This window comes from Crocodylus siamensis, chromosome 12 (assembly GCF_052110815.1).
Source record: "Crocodylus siamensis isolate JL-2025a chromosome 12, ASM5211081v1, whole genome shotgun sequence".
In the NCBI taxonomy this organism is placed as follows: domain Eukaryota; kingdom Metazoa; phylum Chordata; order Crocodylia; family Crocodylidae; genus Crocodylus; species Crocodylus siamensis.
Window position 1 is genome coordinate 49,146,575 of NC_143406.1, and position 24,216 is coordinate 49,170,790.

Consider the following 24,216-nt stretch of genomic DNA (forward strand, 5'->3'; position numbering starts at 1 on the left):
TTGGGTGAGCGGTCAGAACCCCGCCCCCCTCCTCCGCTGATTGGCTAGCCGAGCTCGCGCCGGGCTGCCCTCTTATTTCACAAGTCCCCTCCGGGGCCGGGGGTCATGAGGGCGCGGCGAGGTCAGGGGTTAGCGCGGCGCTGCCGGCGGGGGCCGCCCGCGGCTCCCGCCCCTCCCCTGCCACGCCCCGCGCGCGCGGCCCGTTGTTATGACGACACGGCCGTAAAGCCGCCATCTTGGCGGTGCGGCGCGTTGCGACATGGAGGCCGCGATGGCAACGGGCGCGGGGCCGGCGGGGCTTACGGCAGCCGGCCCAGCGGGGCCTGAGGCGGCCGCCGCCCGCAGCCCGGGTCCGCCCGCCGGCCCCGCCGCCTTCCTCGGCCTCCCGGCCGCCTTCAGCGACGGAGGTAACGGCGGGGGAGGAGGCCGCGGGCTCATTATTGGGGGGGGAAATCCCTCAAAAACGGGGAGGAGGGGGGTCTTCCGTACGACACGACCCCCCCGTTCCCCTCTCGCTCGCAGCTCTGAGGGGTGAAGCAGTCCGCACAGGGACGGTTTATTCTGTGGAAGAAGTTTATATGCTTTCTGACTGTTCTTTTTCTGCCTGTGGGAACTTTTTACTGTCTTTAATTTTCCCTGAGCCTGAGGAAGGGCCTTTGAGAGCCCGAAAGATAAAAAAACCAAAAATGTATTTTGCGGTTTCATAGCGGGTCAAATAGGAGGTGTCATTTCTGACCCACGAGTTCTCCGTTTTTTACAGCGGTGTCGGTCACGGCCGTGTTGCTCTAAGGACGCAGGCAGACAAGTTTCTTTGGGTGAATCTGATATCTTTTATTAGACTGACTTAAATAGTTGGAGAAAAAATTTTAAGCAAGCTTTTGGGTTCAAAAGCCCTTCATCAGGTTGAGGTTTCAGCAGTTGGCGCATGCTTGTCCTGGATGGAGCAAGCATCATAGGGAAGGGATCTCAACAGATCATCGGGTCCGACCCCTGCCCTGGGCAGGAACAGCTGCCGGGGTCGTTCTGCTGTTTTGTAGGTAGGGGGAAAAAACAACAACTGCCCTATCACTAGCATAACAGATGCAAACAGCTGGGGTGTATAATCCTGGTATGTGCTTCTAGGATTCCAGACCCTGGAGCCATGCTCTTGGTTCTCGCGGCCTCCTTTCCCTGTTGCATGAGCAGCCCAGCATTGCCTCTTGAGCGTATGGCTGTCACACCCCTCTGCAGACCCCAGGCAGAATTACTACGGGAGCAAAAATACCTGATGGAGTACATTTTTTACACCCCTGACTACCATCGGCTTCCTCTCGTAGCAAAGGAGATTTAAGAGACCAAGCGGGAAAGAGTTGTCGTCACAAGGTCCTGAGGGAACGTATGTCATACTTCCAAATGTCATCGCTTCTTTCGTTTCAAAACGCAGATGAAGATGATGTGCACAAGTGCGGTCGCTGCCAGTCTGAGTTCACGTCCTTGGAAGAATTTGTTCAACACAAACTACAAAAGATCTGTCAGCGGACGCAAGAAGCCATTACTGCCACGTCAGCAAATCTTCTTGGTCAGGAAGCACAAAAGGTGACAGCAGGCTTACACTCCAATAATTAGGATCGAACAAAGTAGTGGGGTAGATGGGAGACAACGTAAGACATGATTTTAATGTTTCCTACTAAACCGTTATCTGTTACAGCAGGTTGTTCCTTCTGTTGAGGAATCTATAACTGTTGCTCATATAGTTGTTGAGACCTCTTCAATAGCAGAAGAAATCAGTAATGCATCAGCTATAGTAGGTAAGTTGCAAGGATTAGGTGCCTTGTCATTGGCACTGTTTTTAGAGATTTTTTTTTTTTTGCCACTTTTTGTAGTTGTGCTCTAAAGGTTTTTGATCAGTTTGACTGGTGACCACTCTAGCTGTGGGCAGTTTGATCTAGCGTAGTCAGAAATGGAAGAGTTCAGGTCTAAGTGGGATGGTGCAGGGGGCGTTATTTTGTGTAAACCAAAGTAAATTATATTTTTTAGGGAGGTAACTGGGCTGAAAACTACTGTGTATCCTCATCCCATGACAGTTTAATGGATAGAGGTCTCTAGTTTATCACCAAAATGACCATGACTCCTTTAGAAGTAATTTGAATCTTCTGGAGTGAATCTTAACATTTATTTAATTGCAGTTTTTGGCTGCATTTGTTTAACAAGCATATGCAGGTCCTTCCTCGAGAAACTATTTCTGCAACTGATCCTCTCTGAAATGCTAGATTTTAGTTCAAATGGAGTTGTGTTAAAATATTGATATTCATAATAATTAGTGGTGGAAATATTCATTCTCTCTCTGTCTCACACTTTTTTAACACTTATCTTTCTGAAGTTTACTTATTCCCAGGATCCATTTCCGCCTGGGTTTACATTAGTAAATTCATAAGTCTTCTTTCAAAAAACAAAAGAGAGACTTAAATTACAGAGTGCTTGCCCTTTTTTTCATCTTCCCATAGAAGCTTTACTTGATTAGAATTTAGAGTTTGGAAAGCTTGATTAGACTTTTTGGCTTTTGTAATGGCCACTTCCATTTGGTGTATAACCACTGTGTCCCTGTCCTAGGGTTTGGCACATGCTGCAACGGAGTGGACCAGGCTACCCAGCCTCTGCTCTCTCCCAGCACAGATGGTTGAGTCATTCACAAAGATCATGTGAAATTACATCCCTAATTCTCTTACACGACCATAGGCAACACCTTTCTGATGGATTTGATGGTTGAGAGAGGTTGACCTGTTGCACAGGGATGTATGTGAGCCTTTGGTTTGATAGTGTTAGGAAGGCAGCATGCTGAACTCCTGCTAGGATGGGATGGGGGGTAGGAATCCTGCACGGCCCCTTTCTAACTCCCACCTGGTTATAGCTAATAACTATTTTAATTTTAAACTCCAAAAGCGTTGATCCTACCCTTGGCCACCTTTGGCATAGTACTAGAAATGCAAGAGTTACATACTTAGTCAATATGGACTTTGCCATGCACTGTTCCTTTTTAAAGGCACCTATTTCTCTTACCTTTCTGTTATCTGAAATCCTAAACATCAAATCCAGTCAGTGCTCTGAGTTAATCTTTGGTAAAGAATGTAACTGTCTTCCTATTCTTTTCCCAGGAAGTGGGCACATCAAAGAGGTCATTGTTGCAGGAGATCATGTTTTTGAAAATCCCAATGGTGACATTGATGGTGAGATCCCTGAAGGGCAGGACAGCCCTGACGACAGAGAACAGGGCGTCTCCACAGAACTCATCAAGGTGAAGCTGCTGGTGAATAAAGAAGGGCGATATGTGTGTGAGTTGTGTCAGAAGACATTTAAAACGGTAAGGTTTGCTTTGCAAGTGCTCATGGCACCCAGTCCTTAGGAAGCCTATGCCTCGGGGTCTTTGCACACCCGCTGGAAAATGCATTTTTGACTGCATGGTGCTAGTATTTACAGATTCACCTTATCTCAAAATAGTATCACCCTGAATAATGGAGAGTCATGCTAAAGCATTAACTGCCACTTACCAGATCAGAGCATTGAATCAAATCTTATCTGGAATCCTGTCTCTAATGGTGGCCAGAAAGAAAACTGTCAAATCTCCAGAATAGTTGAGCATCATAATAACCTGCGGGGGAAGCTGCTGCTGCTTCACCTTGGTGATTGGCTTACACCCTGAGGCACAGTGGTTTGCATCTCATTTGCATGTAGTGCATCACATCCAGTTATTGTAATATCTCCCACATAACCTGTTGTATTAAGCTGTACGTTCCAGCAGGTCCAGTTTTTCTGCATATAAGGCTACATGCTTATGAACCACTTTAACCTTGACAACATTTGGAATGGTTGTTCTCTGCCTTCTAGCACATGCACAATTCTCTCTTTAATGACAAATAGCTTGGTTGTTCTTGAATGTCTCTTTAATTGATGAAATTGTAAATCACTGATAAATGTTTTTCCCAATTTTTAAATGAACTTGCTAGGCCAGTATTCTCAAAGCTCACATGATCACTCATAGCAGCAGGAAGGACTATGAATGTAAACTCTGTGGAACATCCTTTAGGACAAAGGGCTCTCTAATCAGACACCACCGGCGCCACACAGGTAAGATGCTTGTTCTTTCAGCAAAATGTTTCTTTCTGGCTGGACTAGGCTGGACTTGGTTCTTCCATGGTACCTCAGTGATGAGCTGTCTGCTTTCTGTCTTCTGATCTGAGCACATTATACATCCTACCATATTTGGGCTTCTCAGAGGCCAAGGTTAGAATGCTTGTTTTTGCAGATTATGCATGTAAATGAATGGAAGGTAAAAGGCCCAGACTGGCACGTGTGCTCCAAAAGGCCACTAAGCACTACTCGCAAAGTATGGCTTATTAGTTCAAAGCTCTTGATCAGCATTGATGGATGTCAGTGTCCAGTGTGGTGATTCATGCCTTCTCCTTTTTCTTGTTAAGATGAGCGACCTTACAAATGCAAAAAGTGTGGGAAAAGCTTCAGAGAATCGGGTGCTTTGACTCGGCATCTGAAATCCTTGACGCCTTGCACTGAAAAAATCCGCTTCAACATGAACAAAGAAATAGTTGTTAATAAAGATGATTTGCCAACAGGTCAGTGAAATGGCAGACGCATGCACTTTAAATCGGATAAAGTAGAGGTCATGTTCCTGGCACTCAAATAAAAGTGTTCTTTCCTCCGTGTTTGTAATATAAATAAAACATGTTTCTCCATGTTAAAGCACTGGCTCAGAGTGCACGTGGAGAGGCCTGACATGGATGAATAAATCTAGGTCATAGAATGCAAGACTTATTTCAGAATTTGGCAGCAGGAAGACCATTTCACTGAGCACAAAACTTAAATTTCCACTCTGAAAATGGGAAATATTGGTTGCTGCTTATACAGAAAGAGTGATTAAAGAAAATGAGTCATGTTAAATACAAGTAGTAGTCCTTAATAAGCAAGATAGTGATATTCTTAGATACTTGAATAAGACCAGTGAAGTAGAACTAAATGAATGTGTAGCTGGAAGCTGGGTGCTTCTAATTCTACTGCTTCTAAACTAATGTAATTGGTTTTTAATTCTGGTGCTTTTCTTGAAGGATCCTGTAGTTCAAATGCAGAGACTGTTTCATCTATAACAAGCGAATCCATTGAGACATCTCCTGTGATTCATCTAGTGACTGACGCAAAAGGCAATGTTCTTCACGAAGTCCACGTCCAAATGCAGGAACTGCCTGTTGTTGATACTAAATCCTTGGATCAAGATGTGAGTGGTGTGTCTGTAGCATAAAACAGATAAAGGGATCCAAAGAAGCAGAAATGCTTTTCCTTGGCTTCAGGGTCCTGGAGTTGGAAAACAGCTCCGCTCATTTAAATTCTTCTTATCAGCCTCAAGGTGGTGATGAACGTTGTTTAATAGTCTCTTCCCAAAATGAGCAGCTACAGATGCATAGTTCAAGCTCAGATCCTGATGTTAGCTGGCAGCACTCTGAGGAACGTTGCATGGTGGTTTTATAAAGGACAGAAAGAAATTTAAAGAGGACTTATACATACCTAATCCCCATGAAGACCTGAATAGACTAAAGCTATCTCTGTCCTGTTCAGTAAGTAGTGTTCCTGTACACCGGTTTCAATGCCGTATGCAAGCATTCTGAGTTCAGCTGCAAGTGGCTGCGTAACTCATACTGCTGGGTGCCTCGTTCCAGGGCTGAGAACTGGAGGCATCTATAGCTGCGCATGTTCCTTCTTGCTACTTATTTGGAGAGGAACAAAATTCTGTCATTCAACAATACTTTCATTATGATAAAAGAAGATAATAAGTAGTACACCTGCAGTCAGGTGAGTGTGAGGATGCTTCTCTTACCCCTGTTGTGAAAATTGACTCCAAAAGCAGGTAGGAAAAAGCCTTGGAAGTAAAGTAAAAATAGTATCTAGGTGACTTCTCTCAGCTGTCACCATCACAGAACTGGTCATGCTGGTGATGAGCCCCATTATGCTTGGAGTACTGTTGCCTACAAGATTAACTTAATGCTTCCTATAGTTACCGTCTGATTACTTGATTTCCTGCAGCCATCTAATCCCGAGGAGCTGTCATGCGAAGGGGAAGTGAATAGTGAGAATTTGCTGAGACAGGCCATGAGGAATTCTGGCATTGTGATTGAGAGAGTCACCATGGAGGAGATTCAGAAATCCGATGAAGCCAGTGCAGCTGCTACTGAAGAACTAGAAAATGAAGGAGTAGAAGCAGAAGAAGAGCTATGTGGAGAACAGTGCATCGAAATAGAGCAAGTAGAGACTGTACGTTTTAAAACCTTGTACTTTTCACAGAGCATAACTTTTTTTTTCCATAAGAAATATCTGGGCTCTGCAAACAGAGTTTATGTTTGAGCGCTAGCTTCACTGTATCTGTTTTAGTCTTGCTAGCGCGCAATTTGCAGTGGATTAGCAAAAAATTAGAGTAACGTTTTTCTTGCATGTTAGAACATGTAGCATCAACACCATCTGTCCTGTTTCTTAACTTTATTCCTTTGTACCAACATTTGTGTGGTTTGAGTCTGACTAGCAGTATGCATTTCCCAAACTCTATTGAAAGTATTTTTGTTGTGCTGTTTGTTTTTAATAGACAGATTCACAAACAACAAATGGCTACAAAAGTTACGTTTGCTCTCATTGCACTGAAGTCTTCAGTGAGGCTGCTTTCCTTGAAACACACATGAAAGAACATTTAGGTAAGGCTGCAGTGAATTCTCTTCTTGTCCAAAATTAATTCTCTGCCAGTGTCGTAGCACTTTCATTCCCTCTTTGTGTGAGGTATACTACCATCCATTCTAAAAAAATGACACAAGGATTCAGCTAGTGTTTGAGAACCAGCAAAAAAACCCGAAGAGGTCAAACTGGCTGAGAAGAAACATTTTGCTGAGATGTGAAAACTTTATAGAATCACATCTAAAAGAAACACAAAGGCAGCTCTGCATTGCAGGTGATGCAGAGGAGACGGCTTCTTTCACTAGTGGTCATAAGACTGCGCGGAGAGGCCTTGAGCAAGTTAGTTCTAGTTGAGCAGGGAGAAGGCTGGAGAGAGACCAGGTCAGTGGATTTGGCTGGAAGAGCTCCTTGAAGGACTCTAAAAGCATATAATGGTGATTGAAGCTGAATCCTGTAGCAAAGGGGAAGCTAACAGAATTAGCCAAGACTGGGGCAGAGCCCACATGCTACTTTTAAATGCTGCTCCTTCCCATGTGCTTTCCCTCTGGTTCTTGGGGAGTATTTCAGAACTTCCAGCAAAGGTAGGGCGCCATTAGCAGCAGGGTAGGCTTCCTCTCTGCATGTTGCCCACGGGGAGTCTAGTCTCCAGCCCGTCTCTACCTAGGAGGGCGCCTAACAAAGATACTAGCTGTGGTGATCGGATTCTCTTGCTCTGCTGTTGCCGGTTGCCCAGTGCAGATCTCCCTCTCTAGAGTACAAGCCATTTAGATGCGAGGAGTGTGGGAAGGAGTTCCCCAAGGGCTACCTGTTAAAGAAGCACCAAGAAGTGCATGTCCATGAGCGGCGCTTCCGCTGCGGGGAATGTGGGAAGCTGTACAAGACCATCGCACACGTGAAAGGCCACAGGAGGGTCCACTCGGATGAGCGGCCGTACTCTTGCCCAAAGTGCGGCAAGAGGTACAAGACCAAGGTAGGCGTGGCTGCTGGGCTGGTTTGGCCTTCTGGGTTCTCTGTGGAGCCAGAGCACGGGGACGGTTAGCAGGCAATGTCCAGTGCTCATCAGGGCTCAGGGTGACAGATAAAAGCCCTTAAGCCAGGGCAGAGGAGGGTCGCTGGGCTGTGAGAGATTGTTCTGGTAAATCGTTTAGCAGGATTTGAGAAGAGATTAGATGCTAGAGAAAGTTGTGACTAAAGATAAACCCTTGTGCTCATAAACAAGCTAGTCACTTCTGGGGAAGGGGGTTTTCTTTGCATGCTGCCATGTTCAGTTTCCTCTGAGTTATGAGGTGCAGGCTACTGTGAGCCAGAGCAGTAGGGCACTGAGGTCAGCCTCCTAATGAGATTCCACAGCTGACACCTAGTGCATCGCAGGGATGGCAGCTTCATTCTCTGTTAGTGGCCATTAACTGTTCAAAGAGAACAGCAGAATTCTGACCTGCCCTTAGCAGGGAGAATGGTGTTGCAGTTCATATAGCTGTAGGGAGTAGAAGGGAGAGCGACTGCCTTCCTGGTCAGAAACAGCCTCTGTCGCTGCCTGGGAGAAGAGCTCAGCTGGCAGTAACTGCCATGTGTCATGCTTCAGCTGTTGCCCCATCACATGTCCTCTGTGCCACAGAATGCCCAGCAGGTTCACTTCCGGACGCACCTGGAGGACAAGCCCTACGTGTGCCAATACTGCAGCCGGGGCTTCCGGGAGAAGGGCTCGCTGGTGCGTCACATCCGGCACCACACAGGCGAGAAGCCGTTCAAGTGCTACAAGTGCGGGCGGGGGTTTGCGGAGCATGGCACACTCAACCGACACCTAAAAACCAAAGGTGAGAGTGAGGGGCCGTCAGGTCCCCAGGGAGTCCAGTTACAGCTGTTGAGACATGTGCCCTCAATGGCTCAGTTGTTATGACTGTCCTGTGAGAATCTATGCGGTGTAGACCTGTGATCAGAGACCACAGGGACTGGTCAAATCGCACTGAGCGATGTTACTGCCTAGTAAGAATGGGTCCCATTTGCCTCTCTCATCAACTGAGTGGCATCAAAATGCATAACGTTCATTCTTTAAACTGCTCTCTGAATTCTTTTCAGTGTGCCCTCTTAAACTAAAAGTCACCATGAGCAGGAAGAACGAGAATTGGTTTGCGGGTGGTAAGAACTGGTCCAGCTATCCCAGTATAACAGTACCTAAAAGCAGAGCCCAATGGAACTGAATTTGCTGATGTGTTAACTCCGAGTAGCAAAAATATCTCGGCTGTCCACTTGCTTCACAGTTGCCGGCAAGATCTAGATGCAGCCTTTTGGAAGGGAAAGGTACCATTCACAATTTTTTAAATGCATAGGGGGCAAAAAGAAGGTACCGGGTAATGTGGAGCCCCTGCAGGACATGCTAGGAAATTTTGGCAGTCACACCAGACGACAAAGCTAACCTATTTAACAACTTCTTTGCCTCCATTTTCCTGAGCAGGGACCAGATCAGCCCACCCCCCACAGGCCCCAGGGGAGGTGCACCTAAGCCAAGGGTCAGTGAGGATCTAGTCAGAGAACTTCTGGAGGGACTGGATGTATTGAAATCAGCTGGTCCATACAATTTCCACCTCAGAGTGCTGAGGGAACTAGCTGAGGTCATTGGGGGAACCCTGGCATGGCTTTATGAGCACTCATGGTGCTCTGGTGCGGTGCCAGAGGACTGGAAGAGGCCAACGTGGTTCCCATCTTCAAAAAAGGGAGGAAGGAGGACCCGGGAAACTATAGCCCAGTTAAGTCTTACCTCAATCCTGGGTAAGCTTTTGAGAGAATTATCCTGGCACATGTCCACGAGGGGCTGGGGGGGAGGTTATGCTTAGGGGCAACCAACACGGAGATGGACTCGATGATCTCCCGAGGTCCCTTCCAGCCCTAATGTCTATGAAATCTATGAAACAGGTTCATTCGAGGCAGGTCCTGTCAGACCAACCTGGTGGCCTTCTGTGACCAGGTCACCAAATCCTTAGATGCAGGGGTAGCAGTGTATATAGTCTTTCTGGACTTTCGGAAGGCCTTTGACACTGTCTCTCACCCCGTTCTCATTAAAAAACTGGGGGACTGTGGTGTCGACACCTACACAGTCAAATGGGTCACCAACTGGCTGGAGGGCCGCACCCAGAGAGTGGTGGTGGATGGGTCATTTTCGACGTGGAGGGATGTGGGCAGTGGGGTCCCCCAGGGCTCGGTCCTCAGGCCCGCGCTGTTCAACATCTTCATCAGTGACTTGGACGAGGGGGTAAAAAACACCTTGTTCAAATTTGCTGATGACGCTAAGATGTGGGGGGATGTGGGCACGCTAAAAGGGAGGAACAGGCTGCAATCGGACCTAGACAGGTTACAGGAGTGGGTAGATGAGAACAGGATGGGATTCAACACTGACAAGTGCAAGGTGCTGCACCTGGGGGGGAAGAACTGGCACCATACCTACAGGCTGGGGAACTCCCTTCTTGTCAGTGCAGAGGCGGAAAAGGATCTTGGAGTCATCATTGATGCCAAGATGAACATGGGCCGGCAGTGTGAGGAGACAGTCAGGAAGGCCAACTGCACCTTGTCCTGCATCCACAGATGCATCTCGAGCAGGTCCAAGGAGGTGATCCTCCCCCTCTGTGGCACTGGTCAGGCCACAGCTGGAGTACTGCGTCCAGTTCTTGGCACCGCACTTCAAGAGGGATGTGGACAGCATGGAGAGGGTCCAGAGGAGGGCCATCCGCATGATCAGGGGCAGCAGGGCAGGCCCTATGAGGCAAGGCGATGGGCTCTGAACCTATTCGGCTTCCACAAGAGAAGGCTGAGGGGGGATCTAGTGGCTGTTTACAAACTAGTCAGAGGGGACCAGCCTCTGAGGGAGTCCCTGTTCCCCTGAGCACTCCCAGGAGTGACTAGAAATAACAGTTACAAGCTGGCAGAGGGTAGAGTCAGACTAGACATCAGAGGCACTACTTCACAGTCAGGGCAGCTAGGATCTGGAACCAACTTCCAAGCTTGGTGGTGCTGGCTCCTACCCTGGGGGTCTTTCAGACAAGGCTAGACAATCACCTTGCTGGGGTCGTTTGACCCCAGTACTCTTTCCTGCCATGGCAGGGGGTTGGACTTCATGATCTGCTCAGGTCCCTGCCGTCCCTACTAACTATGACAAACAGCCCCCATGCTGAGGGGGGCAGGGGTTGATCCATGATGGCCTCCAAGAAGCTAATCCCAGCTCACCTCTTTCTCTGATAGCAGCAGAGGGATTAAAACACAAAAGAAACTCTTGGCTCCAGGAGCTTCTTAAATTTGGAATTTAATTACTGTAATGGAACTTGTCTTTGAGTAACTTCACTCATCAAGAAACCACTCTCCTCTTGCCTTTTTCTACAAAACACCGTAACAAGGCGTGCAGCTGGCATGGTCTGCTGAGCAGATGTTAATAATGTTATGTTCAAGATGCTAGCAAATAGTGAGCCAAATGACTGGATTATCTGCAGTGGATTCTTTGTTTAAAGCTATGCTTGCTTAAGCCATAATGTCACATGTGCGTGCCAGACGGTACCGGTTCTACAGGATAGTTGCACATCTGCTTCTGAAAATACATTGCATAAGTAGCTGAACTGTGTATTGATACAGTGGATTATTGGGGAATCTCTGGTCTAGTCTTGTGTGTTTATGAGGAACGTTTTAAGTCTCTTGTGATTTCAGTGCTCAGACTGTCTTGTATATTCCTAGTAATTCCAGGAAAGTCAAGGCCAGATTGTAGTCTCCTATAGAGCATGACTTGGAGACGGACATTTGGGCTGAAGATAACTAACTCCTCCCAGTAACGTCTCGTAGAAGGTGTCACTAGTTTCACGTGATATCAAGTGGAACGGGTGCAATTCCGATGCTGAAAACCTTTGTATCTCCTGGATTATCATGCAGGTGGCTGCCTTCTTGCATTGAAGGAGGCTGAAGAAGTGATGGTTTCAGAGGAAAGCCAGTCAGCTGACAACTTAGCTGCCACCGTTATTTCTGAAGATCCTCACACTGTTCTGGTGGAGTTTTCCTCTGTGGTGGCAGACACTCAGGAATACATCATCGAGGTAATATAGCCAAAACCATTGAATGAGGAAGGACAGTGAGAAGGAGGGCTTGTTTTGCACTGAAACCAGTGCAGTGCTTGGCCACTAATGCCCACACAGCTGTGCATGTTCCTCCCCTGGCTGCTGTATTGGGAGGAGCAGGGGAAAATGGGGCCCAGCCAAAGCCACCTTCTCCCCCAGGGCTGCAGAACATGCAAGAGCTGCATCCCCACCTGTGAGGCAGAAGGACCTGTGTGGTTCCTCCCCTTTACCCTCATTTCGCGTGGCCTTGGGGGAACTGGGGGAGGAGAGAACCGGGTGAAGATTCCAGCCAGTCCTTATTCCCTCTCAGCAACTCCAGTTCACGGCCTGGGGGAACCGCAAAGAACTGCCCACTTCAGAAGATTATTTGACCTAGAACAAGGAAGTCTTTTCAGGAGATGCTTACAGTCCTAGTCCCTAGCTTCTCCCCAAACAGGATTCTGTTGTAGTGTTTTAAACACCATCTTGTTGTCTCTCTCAAGACCGCCACAGAAGACATGGAGACCAGTGAAGCTACTGAAATAATAGAGGGAACAAGACATGAGGTAGGCAGGCCCTGTCACCATGCTGCTTTGCTATGCTACCCATTATGCACTCCCCTTGTTTAAATGAACTCTAGGCATCCAAAAAGCCACATCGAGTAAACCAAAGCCTGGCTGGCTTGTTTTGCTGGAAAGATGCAGTTTTGCAGAACTGGCTCTGTGGCCCGGCCAAAAATATTGTACCTCCTGGCTAAGTAAAACAGCGTGTTAACACCTTATGGCCTCTGTGAACCTGATCCTCTTAACAAGTCACAGAGGATACTAAAAGTAAAGATGGAATGGAACAGAGGGAATGTCAGCACTACACATCCCTGCCTTGTCTCACTGTGGTGACGGACCAGTCTTCTGCTGAACAGCGTGCAATTCCCATTGTGATTTGTCCAGCCTTTTAGGTTTTTGCAGTGCCGCTATCGCTGTCATTTTGAGTAACTAGTCTGTGACCTCCAACCTCAAGCAATCATTTAAGAATAACTGAAGTTGTGGCTTATGCAAAATAATTTTGTCCCCAAACATGGGCAAAGATTCATCCCTTAATGACATACAAAGATTCACTCCTCAGTTCACCCCTCAATGAAATGCATCTCATCCTCTTGCCGAGGGGCCATAACTTCAGGAGATGGTGGAACTAATTTGAACCTATTCAGTGTTGTCTGTATCAGTTGTAAAACTACTGGTTGGCAGTCACATGTGTACCTGTGACATAATTGGCAGGGGATGCCAAGCAAATTGAACTGTCAACATTTGAAATGCTTTTTAGAAAAAAAATAAGGCTGTTTCTCTTCTTCTTCCGCACAGATGGACAGTCACATCATGAAGGTTGTACAGCAGATAGTGAACCAAGCAAACTCTGGCCACCAGATCATTGTGCAGAACGTTACGGTGGCAGAGAACTCGGAGGTAACCACTGATGCTGCAGACACGATCACCATAGCAACTCCAGAGAGTCTCACGGAGCAGGTTGCTATGACATTGGCTTCTGCTATCGGTGAAGGAGCGGTGCTGACGACAGAGGGTAGCATTGAGACGGAGGAAGCAACAGTAACGATGGTTGCATCAGAGGACATTGAAATAATGGAGCACGCAGGAGAGTTTGTTATAGCTTCCCAGGAGGGGGAGGTGGAGGTTCAGACAGTGATTGTGTAGTCCTTGGCACAGGGTGAGTGGCAGATCCCCAGCGCATCCAGCAGCATTTCTCTCCAGGGTGGGGAATTAGGGTAGAGCTGCATAAGCTGGCCCATCCCGGTGTCTGACGAGTGGGAGGAAAAGCCATCTTGCATACAGTTATATATAAACCAAACCAAACCAAACCCTTTATAACCAGATGGAAGTGGCTTGAATCAAATACAGCCCTGCTATTATACTTTTCAGTTGACATGGAAATGTCAGACTCCTGCATGGTTTTACTGTGGAAGTGACTGCTCAGTCTTGACTGCCACAGACTCCGTGTTTTGTACAGCTGCCTCAAATAAATGAACGTCCTTTACAAAGTAGTAACCTTGGACCACAGGACGGTAGTGTTCTGAGATTTACCTTTCAGCATAGAAGGTAAAGCACGCGTGTCGTTTCTTGCAAGAGAGACTCCTCGCTACCTAAGCTAACTGTAGTCAGTTAATAAACTCTGAGGCATTTTTGGGGTGAACTTACCAAAGCTGGAAGGCTTCTACTTCCTGCCTTCGAGCCTCCCCTTGTAATGGTAATGCAGGTGTAGCTTGCTTGATCATGAGAACAGCCTTACATACATGTGTACGAGCAGTACATCACTTGCTGGGTCACAAGGCTGCTCCAAGAGCTGGCCTGTCCATGTAGAAAGCCATACTGTACATGATGTTTTTTACCCAGGTACAGATTTTTAATTGCCTCCTGTACAGTTTCAGCTTGTAAATAAAAAAAAAAAAATACATTTTTTTAAATAAAATATATTTTAAGTTGCTTTTGTTGCTCTCTGATTTCCACTGTGAGTGAAACAGTGACCGTGAGAACAGTGAGGTGTCTCTGCCACAAGAGCAGGCTTTGGGTATCTTTAATTCAAAACCAAGCACAAATCTCCTACTTGCTGATGCAGCTGGGCTACAGCCTGTTAGGCCAGGAAGCCTGCAACAGAGCTATGATAAGTCTTTGGTGAGGGGTTTGGATGGCTTTTCCATTTATTTTAAAAGAAAAAATATAGAATAAAGTATTCAGCAGTCCTATACAGATGAGGTGGCAACAAGTAGTGCGGTTCTTGGTAATACATGTGAGCCACGGTTTTCTCAAGGGACCCAAGACCTAGATATAATCCATAAATCTAAGATTAGCTGTACAGCATACTAGCGCTTTGGGCATACTCGCACAGAGCTGATATGCCTACATAACTATAAGATTTAACACGTTCCTTTCATGAACTGTCTGTTTACCCTAAAATGCACTGAAAGGGCCTTTTCAAGGACTTGTATGTTAATTTTATTACAATACTTAATACAGTTCCTTGAAGGCTTTATTTGCATAGTTTGATATTTTTTTTCTTCCTTTTGTGATAGTTATGATCCTGCTTCATGTTCTTTAGTTCTTAAGCACATATGAAATGTGGCTTCCCCAAGGCTAGCATCATACCTTAGCTTTAATTCTGCCACTCAAAACTTACTGAAGACGACAGAACATTTTAGGATGCATTGAACTATAATCGCATCTTAAATGGCTGCTTTCTACTGAGACCCATCATCTTAATCAATTATGTTCAGTGGCACAGATATAAACTGATTGCTGTCTGCAAAATGAATGTATTAACAACTGTATTTTACAGTTATGTTCTTCAGAGCAAAATCCCTGAATTGTAGCACTTAGTGGACATTAGTGTCCTTTCAAGAGTCCTTTGTGGCCTAGGAAACCCCTGGCAGAAATTAAAGAAGACATTTTTAAAAAGAGTTAAATTTCCTCAGGTTTTTTTCTTTCTTTCTGAGATTCTGGGAGGTTTAATGATTTCCTTTATGTTGATCCAAACTCCTTTAGAGTATGCATTCCTGTATGCAGTGTGCTTGTTGTGGGGCTGCTGCGCCTGGCAGTGAGGGCACTCATATCTTCTCGATTTATACCACTCATTGGATGTTTGGTTCGTGAGAGCCAAGTACAGAGTGAAACAGCAGTATGCCCCCAGTACCAGAGAGAGGACTATCACAAAGCCAAGCATAAAGATGATCCTGGGAAAGATCAGGAACAGGTGCTGCAAAGACAGACAAGTAGTAAGTGGCTTTAAAGGCACAGGCCGTACCCTCTGATTTCAGAGCACTCCAATCAGTGCTGTTAATCACAATGCAGTTCAGCTCTCTAAGGGCAACTCCAAAATGAACCACTTCTGCATTTTGGTTATCTTATCTCCCCAGTTCTGCCGGCCCACGGGCTATGTGTGTAGTCAGAGTTAACCAGAAATACACCCCTGGGGGAACCGTGTATCTAACAGCCCTATGAGATATTTAACTTCCACTGGATGGGAAGGGGTCTGCTTTGACATGTCAAGGACAGTAAACAATCTGGCATGCTCCTTTAAAAACTCATTTGTACGGGATAATGTTAACCTGATTTCTGTAAGACCATGTCTGTATGTATCAAAGCTTTGCATTGAGCTGGAATTCAGAGAAATGGCTTTTCTGAAGAAACTGATACCTACGACAATTGTATACTTTGAAGTGCCTGTGATGACAATTCCTCTAACAATATGTCTGGGCTCCCTGCTATGAAGCCCATAGGCCCTCCACCCTTATATAAGAGATGGATGTGCAAGAGGATTCTTAACAGATGAGACCAAATCAAGCCTTTGATCAGGCTGCACACTCAGAAGCAGGTTAAAGTCTAGATACTTGGAGTTTACCTGAATAAGAAAGGGAATCTCAACCTCGTGCTCCTGCCCTTGTTCATCAATGTAACTCCCGTACATCATATTTGATAGCAGCACTACTTGGATTAGGAAGGCTACTGTTATGATTGCAATGTCAGCAGCCATAGCAGTCAGAGTGAAGAGGTAAATGACGAAATATCTCATGTTGAAGGCCCCGATACAGTTGTTGACCCAAACACAGTGGTGGTCAAAACGATGTACACAGAAGTTACAAACACCTGATCAAAAAAGGAAATACAAGGCAATGTAAGTTATCTGGCTTTTAAAGGACATTGGAGATTTTTATGCAGCATGGCATAGTTCTTTTAAAGGCCTGTCCAGGACTACGATGAGCATTTGCTGTTCTGGTACAAGCAGAGACAAGTGCCTAATCTTACAGGGTTAGGTGCGTGTGCAGGAGCATCTGGTGGTGGTTGTGACAATCTAAACAGCCTTCCAAGTCCCTTCTAACAACCTGGTATAGTCATAAGACTCAGAGAAAAGCCAAAAAACTTTTCCAAGAGCACGTGTCACTTCTGTGCTTTTAAAGGATAAATGAGAGAAACTGCTTCAACTTGTCCATCAGTTAGAAAAACTTAACTTCAAAAAGATCAACCAAGGCTAAAACTGCCTACAGCGGCACAGGCAAGAGAGAGCAGCTCCCTGCTCTGTTTTAGGTGATGGCAAGACCACCATGTTCTTCAAGAGAAACACAAATCCTGAACTCGGGTCTTGGGAGGTAAGGCCTTTTCATGTCACTGTCACTGCTCTAACTTCCCCATGTGGGTAGCCAGCTTGCTTTCCCAGTGTCTTTTCTACAAAGTGCAAATCTAGAGCCACACGTAAGAGACTGTGCCTGCAAGACATTCTCCGGAACCAACCAAGGTTCTAGTCTCCACAGCTGTAGTCTCAGACGCCTGGGAACCTCTGTTCAGGGGGTTTATAAGCAGCCAAGCTATGGAGTTGGGCTAGTGAGCTGGAGGCCAGGCCTTCCTACAAATGAACAAGAACACCAACGACCTTGTGCTAGACTTCATCTGGGGAACTATATTAAAGGCATGGGAGTGGCCATTATTGGTAAGAAATTGATTTAGTAGAAGGTTGATTTTGTTTTATATCTCAACAAGCATAACGATGACAACTCTTACTGCAGTGCTTTGACCTGGCCGGCTTTTCCATGTGGCACGTGCGACACATGACGCCTTTCTGAAACATCGCACCGTCGTGTGCGTAAACCCGAAGATAAGACACTTGATTTGATTCTGTTATTGTACCTAGAAGAGAAACAGTGCCATGGAGGAGCAAACTCTTTCTCTTCACAACATTTAGTAGAGCACAGGGCTGCTTCTGCCTTTCGAATCCGTCTGTGTGTTGCCAGAATATGGCAGGAATGTTGATGGCTGTAATGAATTGCTAAGGGTACTAAGCCCATGTTTGGCACTATTCCCTATGGCAACATCTTACTGGATGGAAGTCAAGTTACAAAATACTGATGTTTGCAACTTGACCCAGACCCACGAGAAACACACAGCAAACAGAACAAAGGGTATAAAATCAGGAGGATGGCAGTGCTTTGGAAAGGGGAGGAGTGCACTATAAATCATCCCCTCCCTTGGCTTTCCCCCTTCAACACCTGTTCAAAAAATGCTCTCTCTTGGTTTCAGAACTCTTCCAGGATACTTTCTGCTGGCAGCCATTCTCCGCTCAGACCCCTCCTTTCAACCAAGCCCATCACAGCAGGTAGCAGTTACAGCGGTGATGGGTGGAGGAAGAAACGGGGACGTGAGATCATTTGACCAAAGGTGCAGAGTCAATTAGGATGCAATCCTGGCTCCTAATCACAAGAGTTGCCAGGTCCCACTCCCTGTTCTGGAAGCTTTAGCATTCCAGCCTTCGGAGCACATAGGCACAATACAGAACATACAACCAGCCTGCTCTCCTCCTTGCTAGTGGGTAATTACAAGCAAAGTGCTCTTAACATCCCCCCATTCCCCCCCCCCACACACACACACCATAGTTTTTTGTGGGGGAAGTGCTGAGGGGAAAGGTCAAACTGCCACTTGTCATTTCAATCCTTTGTATTTGGAGCACTAAGACACTGGGATGCAGGGAACAGTGCACCACACAAGGCTGAGAGTGCTTCTGGTCAATTCAAGGATGCGCTGAGCCATTGGAGGAGGCACTAAGTCAAAGGCAACGTGACCGTCACTCACACAGCGCACCCATTTCCCCAGTAAAAGCTGCATGCCTTGGATTTCTAGCAGGACACCACGTAACGTCTGAGCCTTCATTTACTAGTCACTTTGTTTTTATATTCTGTTTTCACACAGCTGCCACGGGCACACGGCCGGAGCTTACCTGGGTTGGTCAAAGCGCACAGCACGAAAGCCCCCGTGTTCACCGCAAGCAGCAGGTATGGCAGCAGAAGGAAGCCCGTGTTGAACTCCAGCTCTTGGCAGTAGCCAAACACTTCCCAAGTGTATTCACCGTAAACTGCTGCCTCCAAAGCTACGTGCAGGCCAGCAAACAGGCTGTTTCTGGAACCAGAGGGGAAGGGCAGCCCATTTCACAACCAGAACCCAAGTCGTGAGAGGAGCTGCGCTTGGACAGAAGGCTTCAGCAGCAAGGACTTTCCCCAAGCTCCCCGCTGGGTTCCCGGTCTCACAGGCCTAACTCAGATTCCCCAGCAGCCCAGCCAACTGCTCTCTTGCCTGGTGTTACATCGTGAGTTCTCCTGAAGCCAGCAGAAAGAGCTCTCACAGCTGGAGACCCCTCCCTGCATGACCTTCCCAAATCTGCTTGCTTGTTCTAGTCAATCTCAATAAGCCAAGTACAATGTCTCATAATTAAGAGGGGCCCATGTGGGCACCGACATTTGCCATTATGACAGGCCAGGTCTCAGACAATAACACAGTGCTGGCAGAGACTTGGCGTGATCCCCAGAACTGTTCTAGAAGCACTGAATAAGCCAATTCAGCACCATCTTCACTTTAAGAAATGCACAGCTTAGCAGTCCAAAGGGAAAGGCAGAAGCAGCAAGTGAACAGACGGGTGGCATTTTGGGAGGTTATTAAGGGCAAACACGAGCTCAGGCCTGTGAAAAAGGCTGCAGATGCCACTAGAGACGTTTGAATTGTGTGCTGTTTCTCTAACGTTTGGACTTGCAGGACGTACAGCACCCTGAGCCCAGCAATGGCCCAAAAAATGGGTGCACCAATGGTGGAGGCTGAAGGGAAGGACAGGTCCGTTAGCTCTGCTGCTGTGTCACAAGTCAACTAGCACCACCCCATTAGGTATCAGTTCTATGCTATCAGCAGTGCACACTTTATTACAGCTTGAACTCTCCATTGCCAAAAAGGCTCCATTTTATGCTACGGTTTTCATGCTGCTCTTGACATCAATTTCTGTGCGAAGTCCAGAAATAAATTCCAGATCTGTCTCTGCTTTTGCTGGCTCTCGTGACAGCCTGGCTGACTAACCTGAACACAGACAACTGGAGCTCTCCCAGTACCCAAAGTACCTAGAGAGAACTGTTGAGCTACATTATGTTATCTGTAAAATTTACTTCATTCTTTAAGGGTTAACATCCTCTCAACAGAGGAAGAAGACCAGAATCCATGGTAGCCCCTGACAAAGACAGAAGTGCATTTAAGTGCAATCTAGCATGGCTTTGCGGGTGCCAGTAGGATGATCAGAAACAGGCCAGGAAAAGGGTGTTAAAGGAAAAAAAGTGTGGTACCGTGTGTGTAAGAGCCTCTGAAGCACCCTCTGCACTGCTCTTTGAAGCCGTGTTGGGACTATGAATGAAAATACCTGCAGCAAATGAAAACACCATGTCACTTGAGTTGCACTTGAGTGCTTGTTCTCCCCTGTGAAAACTTCAAACAGTGTAATACTGAATGTGTCTGTTGCACCTTCCCTCTGGGCATTCCTGAGTGTAGGACAAACATTAATAACACCTCCGAATGCCTCTGAGGTAAACATTATACCCATTTTACAGGCAGGGAAGCTAGTGAATGGGGGGCTGGATTTATACAACGGCTATTGATGCCCCTTGATAAACAGGTAGGTGTGTTTAAAAATCCTACTTGATCTCTAAAAATTCACGGAAACTAATCCTAAGCCTATCCAATTCAACAGCTTTATGTTTTTCTGACTGTTACTTCAAAACCTGCCATATGCAGAGGAGGGAAGAGCTGCCTGCTTCCATTCAGGAATACACTTAGCTGACTCAGTGCTGCAGGACTGCTCGTCTCTTCACGAGCCGTGCACAAGACAACTTATCTCTATAGCAACACTCCACTTCATCAGTGGTGCAAGGTGCACAGCAGCAAAGCAGAACAGCTACCCGTGACGAGCAAGCAAAAATACACTGCACCTCATGTCTTCTCTCAGATGTGACAAGACAACAAGAGACATGAGGCTTGGGAGAGATGTTATGCATAAGTCTTCTCACTGGTGTGTCTGATGGCTGTTTGCAGGAGATTAAAAAAAAAAGAGGCTACACTAGAGGTGTAGGAGGTGCATTAGACACAACTAAGCATAAAAACAACTTACCAGGAGTCTTTCAAAACCCGGTTTTCAATTAACAACACGGACATGTGTTAATTGTCATCCATTGTTGATTTGAGAGCTGGCAAAAGGAAACACCCAATTTCCTTCCATGTAAAAATTAATGTGGTGCAGGATAAGGAGCTCTTTCAGAGGGCTTCCCCACCCCCCTTGAACTAAACAGCATTCATGTTAGCCAAAGCACAAAGGCTCTTGAGACTGTTGCGTTCGCCTCCAATGGTTACAGAAGCATATGGAGAGACCTGTAAATAGACTGCAACCATTTCACCCCAATGAGCCAGTGGAAGCATGAAAACCAGAACTGTAGGATGGAAGCTGACCTGTCAGAGAGCTAGAAACAGCTGTGGTATGTGTAAGTACATCATTTTATTGCTCAGAATATACATGCAAGGTAGTTAAAATAATGCAGCCAGATCCGACTTCTACAACCTGTGGATTTATGCACTTTGGAACCAGGGGCTAGAAACCGTCGTTTAAAAGATACTTTTTATCGATACTGGAAATTGCCCTGCCATTGATTATCTTGTGAGAATTTCAAATTACATTTCTCTGAAGAAACAAGTACTTCTTTACATCTTAAATGGTATTTATAATATATTTTGTGTTCATGGCAAAAAAAGAAAAAGTCATTTTAAGTAAGAAAGGAAGGCTGATGAGTAACTTGCTCTGTGTATTGATTCAAGACCAGTATAATGCAAAAGGAAAAGAAAATACTGCCAGTATTAAAGCCAGGATCAGCTCAGTTGTATAATTAAATGTTAAATGCGACTAGTTACTAGACTGACTTTTCAATGTTCTTTCCCTGCCTATAGTACAGCATTATTACTTTCTGTTTACACAGAAATATTTTGAAGAATCTAAACTATTTGTTTCTTCTTGTTCTAAATTCTCTTCATTCATGTCATTCAAGTAACCCTGAAAATCTTTAATCCTCTTTTAAAATTCCTCACTACACTTGTTAGCATAATCTAGGCAAGCAGCACTATGACATCCGTGTTGTTTAGTAACATTTGACAAATATTTTTTTTCTGAAAGGTTTACAGTCAACTTCCAGGCGTCTGTTATTTTTATTCTCCATCAAAATTCAAAACAAACTTTTGCTGTCAGCCACAAATGCTGTAAAACACGAGTCCACAGGGCTTTGGGGCTCTGAATTATCATCCAATGCCACTGAACCAATGTCATTTTTCAATTGTCACATGCAAGCTAGCACTATTTGGCAGTCATTCCATGCACCGAGTGGTATGTTCATGTGCGCTAAATTTTGGTGTTGGTTTTGCAGCCCCAGATAATTACACCCTTCGTTTATCTGCAGAACAGAAACAACGCAGAGTAACAGCTGTGCAAACTTCCCCCTGCTGGTGAACAAAGGGATTTGCTGAGTGGGGAATTCTGTGTCTGCAGCTTGTGCAGATTTTGGTGCTTCTGCTGAGACCAGCTGCTAAATGTGATAGCGCAATCTGACAGAAAGAGCTGTTAACTGGACAGAGATCTCACTGCAGAAAGGCCATTTAGTATGAGATAGCACTGAGTTTTGGTCACTCTCTGCAGCGTTTGAACTGGTGATTAAGACATGGAGGAAACTGCATTTCTATTCATGATGTCTGTTTACATCTACTTAGAGGGGTATGCCTTGGGCTCCATGGAGGTGTCCACATGAAAATTACGTCGCCACCCAAATTCCTTGAAAACTCAGAGTCCAGAGATGCTGGGTAGAATCAGGGAGAGAGCTCTTCCCAGCTTACCATAGGCAGGCTGATATAGGCTGTTTCTGCTCCATCCTCTGCATTCTTGGATGAAAACCTGCTCACTAGGGCGCCCCAGGGGAGGACAAGCAACAATGGCCATGAACTGTTAGAGGACGGTTTCAGGTTGGATGTAAGGAAGAGCTTCTTTATGGTAAGGGTGACCAAAATAGACTTCCCAAGGAGGTGGTGCCATCCCCAACCTTGGAAGTCTTCTTGAGGAGACTGGACACTGACGCCTTGCTGGGATTATTTGATCTCCACAGTATTCCTGCCCAGAACAGGGGGATTGGACTCAGTGATCTTTTGAGGTCCCTTCCAGCCCTTAATTGCTATGATTCCTCACACACTGTCATACAGGGATCTCCCAGGAAGGAGCCAACCCACATCTCTATCATCCCTCATCTGTTCTGCCGACGGCCTCTAAACCTGCAAGGCCTGGACAGGACTGAATCCAAGCAAATAAGTGATGAGCTCTTTTCTACTTTCTGTGCATTCTGGGATATAGGTAATGTGCCAGATCTCCCTGTTCTGTATGGTTTAGCAAGCACCATGCTTAGCCCCGCAGAGATGCATCTTGTGCCCATGTGAGTCAGAGACGGAGACTCACCCTGCGCTGGTGTGCACTCATATTTACACTAAGGAGACGCTGCTACTACCTGGCACGAACGTAACGGTTAATGTTGGCTTGCTTACCTGGGTTATGCAATGCATACCTCTGGCAGGGACACGCTGCTTTCTTCCTGCACAAAAGCAGACTAGAGCAACGCCAGCCAGAACTAAACACACGTAAATCACGAAGAGAGCCAAAAAGTCCATCTTGAATCCTGCAACACAGCAAAAGCAGCTTGTCAAGTTTGCCTCCTGCTGCACTTCAGTGTCTGGGATTAGAAACACTGCGTGTTGTTTTATTAGACCAGTAAAATACAGGAACTGGCTCCGAACAGTTGATTTCAGAGCACCGCTTCCTGCGCAGCTTCAACAGTGCACGTGAGGCATTTCAGAGCAGGTGGGTATAAAACACACACAAGGACAAACAGGAATGCACGACAATGGCACTGGAAAGCTACGGATCTGCTAAGACTGCGGCGCCCGAGCGGTCTCTGGGGTTGCTGAGGATGCCTGCAGCCGGGAGAGAGCTGCCCTTCCTGCCCCCCGCGGGCGCCACTGCAACGCCCGCTCTCGCCCACACGGGAGGGGCAGGGGTGCCTCAGTGACCCTATGGAGGTGTATGGAGGGTGACGGGGTGACCCTATGGTGGTTGTATTGGGGTGCCAGTGACCCTATATGGGGTGTACAGGAGATGCTGGAGTGACCTCATGAGACATACAGGGGATTTTGGGGGACCCTATGTGGGGTGCCTAGGGGTGCCACAGTGACCCCATGTGGGGTGTCTAGGGGTGCCCGAGTGTCCCAACGCGGGACTTGTGAACTCTATAGGGGGCCTCCCGTGCTCACCGCCGCCCAACAGCGCTCGGGAACCGGCCGCCGCGCTGCGCCCCGCGTTACGTGACCCGCCGGCGGCCAGCCCTGACAGCTGCAGGGGCGGGCCTTCCGGTTCCTGAAGCGGAAGTGCCTCCTATAGGACCGGAAGTCCCCCTCAGGCACACCGGAAGTGACCCGCTCTATCTCCCCAAGACTCGCGCGGTCGGTGTGCGCCTTGTGGTGATGTCACGCCCCCTCCATCATCCCCGCCCCCCGCGTGACATCACACCATGGGCAGT

At 46.7% G+C, this 24,216-nt stretch overlaps 2 protein-coding genes across 6 annotated transcripts; one reads left to right on the top strand and one right to left on the bottom strand.

The window, feature by feature from the left end:
• The first annotated feature begins 111 nt into the window (after positions 1-111).
• Positions 112-14,258, top strand: E4F1 (E4F transcription factor 1). Of its 3 annotated transcripts, none has more exons than XM_090023700.1 (14): positions 114-407; positions 1,424-1,575; positions 1,688-1,787; positions 3,132-3,337; positions 3,981-4,101; positions 4,452-4,604; positions 5,094-5,260; positions 6,064-6,291; positions 6,617-6,722; positions 7,452-7,669; positions 8,315-8,513; positions 11,605-11,765; positions 12,269-12,331; positions 13,124-14,258. In XM_090023700.1, the coding sequence occupies exons 1-14, from the start codon at positions 260-262 to the stop codon at positions 13,469-13,471; spliced, it is 2,370 nt and encodes a 789-aa protein (XP_089879826.1). In that variant the 5' UTR covers positions 114-259; the 3' UTR covers positions 13,472-14,258. The 3 variants fall into 3 exon arrangements, with proteins under 3 accessions (XP_089879828.1, XP_089879826.1, XP_089879827.1); XM_090023701.1 differs by having other exon boundaries at positions 1,691-1,787; XM_090023702.1 differs by lacking the exons at positions 7,452-7,669; positions 8,315-8,513 and having other exon boundaries at positions 112-407.
• Positions 14,259-14,405: 147 nt separating this feature from the next.
• ZDHHC4 (zDHHC palmitoyltransferase 4) lies at positions 14,406-24,044 on the bottom strand. 3 transcript variants are annotated; one of them, XM_090023704.1, is made up of 7 exons: positions 23,951-24,044; positions 23,189-23,319; positions 19,915-19,988; positions 18,534-18,712; positions 17,324-17,449; positions 16,170-16,414; positions 14,406-15,524 (listed from the first exon to the last, which is right to left on the bottom strand). In XM_090023704.1, exons 2-7 carry the CDS (start codon positions 23,309-23,311, stop codon positions 15,240-15,242), a joined length of 1,032 nt encoding a protein of 343 aa, XP_089879830.1. In that variant the 5' UTR covers positions 23,312-23,319; positions 23,951-24,044; the 3' UTR covers positions 14,406-15,239. The 3 variants fall into 3 exon arrangements, with proteins under 3 accessions (XP_089879830.1, XP_089879831.1, XP_089879829.1); XM_090023705.1 differs by lacking the exon at positions 17,324-17,449; XM_090023703.1 differs by lacking the exons at positions 23,189-23,319; positions 23,951-24,044 and having other exon boundaries at positions 19,915-22,567.
• Between the last annotated feature and the right edge of the window lie 172 nt (positions 24,045-24,216).

Bases quoted from the DNA above. Each gene is read 5' to 3' on its own strand.
- E4F1 (XM_090023700.1), top strand. From the start codon at position 260: ATGGAGGCCGCGATGGCAACGGGCGCGGGGCCGGCGGGGCTTACGGCA. The intron at 6,723-7,451 runs GTAAGGCTGCAG...CTCCCTCTCTAG, and splicing joins ACACATGAAAGAACATTTAG to AGTACAAGCCATTTAGATGC. The intron at 8,514-11,604 runs GTGAGAGTGAGG...ATTATCATGCAG, and splicing joins CCGACACCTAAAAACCAAAG to GTGGCTGCCTTCTTGCATTG.
- ZDHHC4 (XM_090023703.1), bottom strand. From the start codon at position 20,168: ATGGGTATAATGTTTACCTCAGAGGCATTCGGAGGTGTTATTAATGTT. The intron at 17,450-18,533 runs GTAAGCTCCGGC...TTTCTCTTCTAG, and splicing joins GTGCGCTTTGACCAACCCAG to GTACAATAACAGAATCAAAT. The intron at 15,525-16,169 runs GTAAACTCCAAG...CTGTCTTTGCAG, and splicing joins AGATTCCCTTTCTTATTCAG to CACCTGTTCCTGATCTTTCC.